Source organism: Mya arenaria, chromosome 6 (genome assembly GCF_026914265.1).
Source record: "Mya arenaria isolate MELC-2E11 chromosome 6, ASM2691426v1".
Taxonomy (NCBI): domain Eukaryota; kingdom Metazoa; phylum Mollusca; class Bivalvia; order Myida; family Myidae; genus Mya; species Mya arenaria.
In genome coordinates, this window is record NC_069127.1 from 18,564,428 (window position 1) to 18,574,278 (window position 9,851).

The 9,851-nt window shown below is 44.7% G+C and overlaps 1 protein-coding gene across 1 annotated transcript; it reads left to right on the forward strand.

Moving 5' to 3' along the window:
* The first annotated feature begins 5,041 nt into the window (after positions 1-5,041).
* On the forward strand, positions 5,042-9,232 carry LOC128237031 (uncharacterized). Its single transcript, XM_052952212.1, has 5 exons — positions 5,042-5,201; positions 5,441-5,554; positions 6,069-6,386; positions 6,880-6,959; positions 7,077-9,232. The coding sequence occupies exons 1-5, from the start codon at positions 5,114-5,116 to the stop codon at positions 7,326-7,328; spliced, it is 852 nt and encodes a 283-aa protein (XP_052808172.1). The 5' UTR covers positions 5,042-5,113; the 3' UTR covers positions 7,329-9,232.
* The last annotated feature ends 619 nt before the right edge of the window (positions 9,233-9,851 follow it).

Here is a 9,851-nt window from a genome sequence, read left to right on the forward strand (position 1 = left end):
AGGGTAACGTGGGTGCGAGGAAGTCTCAACATAGCTTACCGCAGCACAGCGTGTTATGGCGGGACAGGGTAACGTGGGTGCGAGGAAGTCTCAACATAGCTTACCGCAGCACAGCGTGTTATGGCGGGACAGGGTAACGTGGGTGCGAGGAAGTCTCAACATAGCTTACCGCAGCACAACGTGTTATGGCGGGGCAGGGTAACGTGGGTGCGAGGAGGTCTCAACATAGCTTACCGCAGCACAGCGTGTTATGGCGGGACAGGGTAACGTGGGTGCGAGGAGGTCTCAACATAGCTTACCGCAGCACAGCGTGTTATGGCGGGGCAGGGTAACGTGGGTGCCAAGAGGTCTCAACATAGCTTACCGCAGCACAACGTGTTATGGCGGGGCAGGGTAACGTGGGTGCGAGGAAGTCTCAACATAGCTAACCGCAGCTCAGCGTGTTATGGCGGGACAGGGTAACGTGGGTGCGAGGAAGTCTCAACATAGCTAACCGCAGCACAACGTGTTATGGCGGGACGGGGTAACGTGGGTGCGAGGAAGTCTCAACATAGCTAACCGCAGCACAACGTGTTATGGCGGGACAGGGTAACGTGGGTGCGAGGAAGTCTCAACATAGCTTACCGCAGCACAGCGTGTTATGGCGGGACAGGGTAACGTGGGTGCGAGGAGGTCTCAACATAGCTAACCGCAGCACAACGTGTTATGGCGGGGCAGGGTAACGTGGGTGCGAGGAAGTCTCAACATAGCTAACCGCAGCACAGCGTGTTATGGCGGGACAGGGTAACGTGGGTGCGAGGAAGTCTCAACATAGCTAACCGCAGCACAGCGTGTTATGGCGGGACAGGGTAACGTGGGTGCGAGGAAGTCTCAACATAGCTTACCGCAGCACAGCGTGTTATGGCGGGACAGGGTAACGTGGGTGCGAGGAAGTCTCAACATAGCTTACCGCAGCACAGCGTGTTATGGCGGGACAGGGTAACGTGGGTGCGAGGAAGTCTCAACATAGCTAACCGCAGCACAGCGTGTTATGGCGGGACAGGGTAACGTGGGTGCGAGGAAGTCTCAACATAGCTAACCGCAGCACAGCGTGTTATGGCGGGGCAGGGTAACGTGGGTGCGAGGAAGTCTCAACATAGCTAACCGCAGCACAGCGTGTTATGGCGGGACAGGGTAACGTGGGTGCGAGGAGGTCTCAACATAGCTAACCGCAGCACAGCGTGTTATGGCGGGGCAGGGTAACGTGGGTGCGAGGAAGTCTCAACATAGCTAACCGCAGCACAGCGTGTTATGGCGGGGCAGGGTAACGTGGGTGCGAGGAGGTCTCAACATAGCTAACCGCAGCACAGCGTGTTATGGCGGGACAGGGTAACGTGGGTGCGAGGAAGTCTCAACATAGCTAACCGCAGCACAACGTGTTATGGCGGGACAGGGTAACGTGGGTGCGAGGAAGTCTCAACATAGCTAACCGCAGCACAACGTGTTATGGCGGGACAGGGTAACGTGGGTGCGAGGAAGTCTCAACATAGCTAACCGCAGCACAGCGTGTTATGGCGGGACAGGGTAACGTGGGTGCGAGGAAGTCTCAACATAGCTAACCGCAGCACAGCGTGTTATGGCGGGACAGGGTAACGTGGGTGCGAGGAAGTCTCAACATAGCTTACCACAGCACAGCGTGTTATGGCGGGACAGGGTAACGTGGGTGCGAGGAGGTCTCAACATAGCTTACCGCAGCACAGCGTGTTATGGCGGGACAGGGTAACGTGGGTGCGAGGAGGTCTCAACATAGCTAACCGCAGCACAGCGTGTTATGGCGGGACAGGGTAACGTGGGTGCGAGGAGGTCTCAACATAGCTAACCGCAGCACAGCGTGTTATGGCGGGACAGGGTAACGTGGGTGCGAGGAAGTCTCAACATAGCTAACCGCAGCACAGCGTGTTATGGCGGGACAGGGTAACGTGGGTGCGAGGAAGTCTCAACATAGCTTACCGCAGCACAGCGTGTTATGGCGGGACAGGGTAACGTGGGTGCGAGGAGGTCTCAACATAGGTAACCGCAGCACAGCGTGTTATGGCGGGACAGGGTAACGTGGGTGCGAGGAGGTCTCAACATAGCTTACCGCAGCACAGCGTGTTATGGCGGGACAGGGTAACGTGGGTGCGAAGAAGTCTCAACATAGCTTACCGCAGCACAGCGTGTTATGGCGGGACAGGGTAACGTGGGTGCGAGGAAGTCTCAACATAGCTTACTGCAGCACAGCGTGTTATGGCGGGGCAGGATAACGTGGGTGCGAGGAAGTCTCAACATAGCTAACCGCAGCTCAGCGGAGGAAGTCTCAACATAGCTTACCGCAGCACAACGTGTTATGGCGGGGCAGGGTAACGTGGGTGCGAGGAGGTCTCAACATAGCTTACCGCAGCACAGCGTGTTATGGCGGGACAGGGTAACGTGGGTGCGAAGAGGTCTCAACATAGCAGCGTGTTATGGCGGGGCAGGGTAACGTGGGTGCGAGGAGGTCTCAACATAGCTTACCGCAGCACAGCGTGTTATGGCGGGACAGGGTAACGTGGGTGCGAGGAGGTCTCAACATAGCTTACCGCAGCACAGCGTGTTATGGCGGGGCAGGGTAACGTGGGCGCGAGGAAGTCTCAACATAGCAAACCGCAGCACAGCGTGTTATGGCGGGACAGGGTAACGTGGGTGCGAGGAGGTCTCAACATAGCTAACCGCAGCACAGCGTGTTATGGCGGGACAGGGTAACGTGGGTGCGAGGAAGTCTCAACATAGCTAACCGCAGCACAGGGTGTTATGGCGGGACAGGGTAACGTGGGTGCGAGGAGGTCTCAACATAGCTTACCGCAGCACAGCGTGTTATGGCGGGGCAGGGTAACGTGGGTGCGAGGAAGTCTCAACATAGCTTACCACAGCACAGCGTGTTATGGCGGTGCAGGGTAACGTGGGTGCGAGGAAGTCTCAACATAGCTAACCGCAGCACAGCGTGTTATGGCGGTGCAGGGTAACGTGGGTGCGAGGAAGTCTCAATATAGCTAACCGCAGCACAGCGTGTTATGGCGGGACAGGGTCACATGGGTGCGAGGAAGTCTCAACATAGCTAACCGCAGCACAACGTGTCAACAAACGCTGACAGTATCGACCGATGGGACGCGTTATGTTTATGTTGTGTCACGTCTTTGCTGCTCTATAGCTACGTTGGGACTGTAGATGTAGGTTGAAAACATCTACAACAAAAAATAAAAAATAAATCAAGATGATAATTTCCAATTATAATACATTCAATGTAAGTGTGACAACTCAAACATTTATCAATAAACCATTGAATAAATTCGTAAACGTTGCTGGTTTCGTTATTGGCATATCATATGATAAATTATATCAATAAGACATTAAGTTAACCCTGACAGTTATTGTCTTCTGTCATTTAAACTTCGGTTGATTGAGCTGCTGAGTCTATAAATTCTAGACAATAGTAATTTATATTTTATATTGTGCACCTTATACGACGAGTAAGGAACCCCGATCCAATACCAAGTATAGTACATGTACATTAGATGCAGGTGGGACAGCTCATTTCATTATTACATAACCTATAATTAATTATATTAAAACCGTTTGAACCTTTCTTTTCTAGTACTGAAAACATTAAGTTCACTAGCAGATCAAAGGGGGTGGGCGCACCTGGCGCCCCCCCCCCCACACACACACCCATAATCCCCCCAAAAATATAGTTTACTTTTATTTCAATATTGGAGAAAAAAGTTATAGAATACTCAAAATGCACCATTTCGAACTTGAAATTATTAAAATTTCCTTGTGGGAGTACCCGAATCCTCCCTACCAACACATTAAACCAGATAAAATTCCGGTTCTGAGGGAGGAACGCGGGTCAAAAGGTTACGCCCCCTCTAACGTCGAATCCTTCCTTGGTCGCCCCTTAAGTTAAACGTGACACTTACTGTCTTCCGTTATTTCGACTTTGGTTGATTTCGCTGATGTGTCTCTTTCTTGGTCGAACAAATATGGCCAAAGGTGATGTTTTACGGACTGATTTTACCCAACTGAGGCCACATGCAAGTATTTAAAGTAAGCCAGGGGCAGCTGTTGGGATCTGCATCATACATTCAAGTCTCTGTGATTAAAACACGTTTGCCCCTGAAATCTAATTGAGGCTTTAAACTCTGGATTTCTGCATTGCGAATGAAACGATGATGCTGAGGCCCCACTTCGTTCGCTGTATTTAGGGGCTTTTAAGTATGCGGTCGCAGAAAGTCAGAAGATGTCATATTTTGGTATACATATTTTTAAAATAGTTTAAATGGCGGATCTTGATGGATAATTTGTTATGCAATGGGTGAGTGGTGTTATCCTCAATAATTTTATTATCACGTACATGCCGATATTAGAAATGATACTTTACATACCTAAAGGTTACCTTTTCCGCAAACTCAACCCTCGACAATAAACTATCAGCATGAACCACAACACACATGCGGATTCAGTGTAGTGGCGTCCCCCCCCCCCCCGCCCCCCTTGTCCAAGTTTACTTATATAGCGTCAATATCGGAGAAAGTCATAAAATACGCTTAAAATGCACCTTTCGAACTAGAAATGTTAAAAATTTACTTTGGCGAGTAACACAGTGAAAATTTTAAGGCATGTAAATTTCGGTTCTAATGGAGGGGCGAATTTCAAAAAGCTGCACCCTTACCAAGTTACGCCCTCTTCACGAGCCGCCCCTGCAACATTCCACTTCCCGAAGTGTATTTTTGAAAAGAAAGATAATAAAATAACATATTAAACAGTTAAACGTTTAACAAAAATAATTTTGCTGCACACTAGTAGCTTTTTGCTCTACACAAATATTAGTTTAAATATAAAACACATTCATGTATCTCCAAATCTTAATCTGCGATGTGTTTTGGGGTATTCATTATTCACCTTACATATGCTTAATCAAAATAATATTTAATATGATTAGCCTGATTCCAAGCAATAAATGGTTTTCCAAATTTCAAATCGAAATCCCATATAAAGTCGAGGAGCATGGTATAATGCTCATTATAAGTCGATTAGATAGGAGGGTGAAGAGATAAAGATGGATTTGATGAAAAAATGTTTTAATATATACTGTTGTGTTTGTTTGATATATCTTAATATAACCATTGAAGGACGCGATACCAATGGTGAGTGCCATATTTTAATATTTTAATATTTTAGATAGTTAAAACGCTTATCTATACTTAATTTAATTATTACAGTGATCGACCTGTTAATCAAATATATATTTTAAAAGATAAACACTTTCTTAAATAAGACTTAAACCGAACATCATCATAAATCAAGACAGCATAGAGGATCATACTGGATCTACATGCTATACAGGGTCGTTTATTTGTCATATATACTACTTATTTCAATGTAGAGATCTCAGGGGAAACCATCTACTACAACAATGCGTTAGGAGATTTCCGGCCGTGCTCGGACATTTGTGAACCATCCGCCAGTTCTTCACAAAGATGTGCATTCCACTGCCCAAGTCAGTTCACTAATTATCTTCTGTGTTTATGTAAGAAATAGTTTGATGACATGTATTAAAGTCTTAATGATCAAGAACGGGCGGCGGAGGCGTAGCGAACGAGTCTTTCTTAATCACTAAGATTTTACTTCAGGTCATCTTACCAAGTTAGAATACAACCTCATTTGCTAACATATTGTCAACGCAAAATCTGACGCAGGGAGTGCGTGTCGGATGAGTGGCAGTAGGTGGACCTTTAAACACTCGCGTGAAGTGAAAATCTTATTATTACGCCTAGTACTAAATGATTTCAAATTCATCGGCTGTAACTGTAAGTTGTATTGTAATAACCGGTTTACATGAAGATATTTTAATGAATCTATAAATAATTCGGATAAAACCGATTGAAGTCTATTTTAAGGGTTAATTTCCAATATCTATTATTGATATATAAATATATATTCGGAAACCCAGTAGACAGTAATGGACGGGATCCCTTCGATGATTAGATAATGAATATGAAATTCAATTTCAGACTTCAAACTAAATCCCGACCAAAATACGGTCCGGCAAAACAACAATAATGATGGCAGTTGGAGGTTCGGGTTGGTGTCTATACCTGTTGTCTTAGTGTTGGTTACGGCGACGCTGTATTTTGCCAAGAAACCAAACATAAACCGTTTTGTTTCAAACCAGATAGCTCGATGTCCTAGATTATTACTTCAAAATCAAGGAGATCAACATACAGACGACATTGAACTTCAAACAATAAACGTTTCCCCGACCGCGGTTGGAAATCCTAAGGAACTCCAGCATTTGCTTGGTCCTAGACATGATCTCATGAGTGAAAATGGTAAATGAGAAATACTAGTGTAACTGTTTGTATTGCTGTTTCACCGACCGATCTTTGAATAATTTTCCGTTTAACCTTGAGCTATTACGCACCAGTCAATTGTAACCACGCCCCCCCCCCCCCCCAGGTCCGGGGGTATACCGGGGATAGCCGGGGAAATGGGCCGTGTTTTTACCTTTCAGGTGGCCCCGCAATGCCGGGTGAATGTGGTGGTTTTGTCTTCGCTGTAAATATAGCCGGGAATGGGCCTAACCTAGGGTCCATGGGGTGCGGGGGCATTTGGCGGGGAATTTACCATCTGTTCGTCCCCGCAGGACGGGGATTTTAGCCGGGGTTGGCTGGACCGAAAGTCAAAGTCCCCGCTATTCCCCGGACCTGGGGGAGCCGTGGTTACAATTGACAGGTGCATTATAGTTTAACTGATATGAATGTCATGTGTACACATACTCAGATGTGGCAAAGACACTGATTGATAATTCATATACTGTTTCAGCACCTGCGAATGTCATGTCCGCCAGAGAACCGGAAACCCTTTATCAACATGGTCCTTCTGCATTCCACATTGGAGCAACGGTAGGGTATATATTTAATTATAAATAAACGGATACCGGGAATTGATTGTAATTGAAGTTTAAAACTGATGATGAAGAAAACATAAGTGTACCATATACTGTATTCAGTCTTCTGCAGGTGCCACTGACTGATAACGAGTTGGGCCCTCCAATACCATCCGCTCAGACCTCTACTCACAACGACGTGCTTGACAACATCAGACTAACGGAGAACAACCGCCTCGTTAACGTCCCTGAGCTTCCCTCTGGGCCGGAAGATATTGATCACACTACTACACTCAATTTCAAAAACTTTAACACAGTGGTCATTCACAAAAGAGATTCACTCGATTGTGACGTGACAGTTCGCACTAGAGAACCCCCAGTCTAGAGTCTCAATAGAACGTCACTTTGCTGTTTATAACCACGGACCTTCATTTCCATGAATCTTTCTCATTGGTTTTACGTTTTAAGAAACATTCATAACAATTCTAAAATTAGTTTCCATTACCTGGTTAAAGGAATACAAAAGCTATACTTATCACAGAAGTGAACGCCGCCCTCCCTCCCCCACCCCGCCCCCAGCTCAGTAAGAGTTTACAAGAAGTATTTTTGGAAATATTGTAATAACGTTGTAATGAACATTTAATGAATCTCGCCGTGCCCGCTTTGATGACATTTTGTTAAGCAGCATCCCTTAAATTATCCTTGCTGTATGACAATTGCAGAAGAAATAACTCTATAATCGCGAGGTCAATCACATTTACGAATTATTAAGTAATTTCAAGAATAAATGGAATAAAAACATAATTATGCAATGTACGGCAATTCCGAGCGCAATAAATATTGTTTTAGGAGGTGTTGCGGTAAACTGTCAAAGCGTTGCTTTGATATTTCCGTTCTGTTCTGATATATAAAAATTGTAAAATTCATAGGTTGTTCAATTTTAAAACATTTTTTATAGCTGCGGTGTTATAGTTTTAATGGTGCTTGTATTTGTTTTATCAAGAAATTGCTTATAATGTATAAAGGTTTGTTCTTGTAAATGTTTCATCCGCAGAATAAACGAAATCTGTTATTGTCGCGTTCTTGTCGCGTGGATAACGCTCCTCGTGTTACGACGATAGTGCCTATCACTGTTTGTTATTGCTGGAATGATTGTTAACAGTGTTTGCGCTGACGCCTCTGGCTCAGTGCCTGTGGAAGTCAGTGCCCACTACTGAAGCGGGAAGATACCCAATTGCTCCTAGAACGCAACCATGTACTGTCGCTCCTGGCTGTAACTAACGCCTGCAGAAGAAGTGTTTGATACATTCAAATACATACTGCAGTTCCCGACGAAAGGCAACGCATGGTTATGCATGATACGACCCAGTCTATCGCAGTCTATATGCCTCTTTGGCTTTTAGTTTTAAAATCCTGCAATTAAAGGCACCTAAGACGAGTAGAATCTCCTTTAACATCAGGGAGGCCACTTTAAAACACTTCTTATATTTACGGTATAATGGGACGTTTTCATAACAAATTGGTCAAATGTGAGTTCGTTGGCATGCCGTGTTTGGGAAATATTGTTTGAGTGTTCTCAAAACGTAAAACGTTCTGGAAGACAATACGCACACTTTCGGAAAGCCTATGAATTGATGGAGTCGGTAGACTAGGTCTCTCAAATGTAGGAGCGAGTTCATAACGTAGAAATATGCAATAACTTACCTGACTTGTGCTCTTTTGCCTTACTTCCTGTAAATACGTTACCAATTGTAGGTCACGTGACAAAATTGCCCCGCCCCCCACTCGTTAAGGACATTTTATAACAATAAAGCATAAATTTATGTTAGTAAATACGCTAACAAACATATTTCCTGAACTCGTTGAATAAAATTGTTTATTATATACCCATCATAAATCCACACGCAATACATATCGCAAAATACGGTAGTCCGTATTCCACTCTTGTGACGTCACGTCATAAGTATCGTTGCACGATGTTATAATGACGTCATAAAACAAAATAGCGCGTCGTTATAATGACATTTATTATGAAAACACGTGGCTTTTAATTGATCTAACCACAAATGTATATAATAAAAGGGTTATTATTACAGCGTTTTGATCCGGAATGTCGAATTCGACTCTCGTGGATTTTTGCAGAATTTGATTTCACTCGGCTTGCGCCTCGTGAAATCCGAATCTGCAAAAATCCACTCGATTCGATTACAACCTCCCGGATCAAAACGCAGTACAAATAACATTATTGTTTGATAAGGCGATTAGTGACAGATCCCAGTAGCGGGTCCAGGTTTCTCAGTTGGGGGGGGGGGGGCGTTTACTATGGAACGCCGGGGCTCAATGCTTCTTGCGAAATGCGTTATGCAAATGCTATATATAAAACAATAGTTTCATTTTCGACCAATCGAATGGCCGGGTACGGAATTACGGAAGCTCGTGCTATGTGCAATCTAAATATAGTAACACCTCCTGAATAACGGATTTCCTTCGCATCTCGCATTTCGCAGGAAGCATTTTAAAATCATTTAGCATCTCGCATTTTGCACAAAAATCATTTCCAAAAAAGAATTTCGCATATGGCATAACACAATCAAATTGAATCGGACGAAATATTGTGCACGTTCCGAACTGCTCCCGGCAGTGAAGGGGATGTAAGACATAGGCTACTGATACTGCTACAGAAATATTATTTTACGGTGGAAGAAACGATACTCTTTCTAACCTAACGCGTTTACAGCAATATACAGAGTTGCACATCTTGCTATTCGCAATCTAACTGACTTTCTGGCATATTTTCTCTAGGACACCTTTACTTTACCGTTTCTGAATATTATATTGTATCGGTGTGTTTATATATGTTATTCTAATGAATAGACACAACAAACGTATTATTTTTCACCTCTGTTAC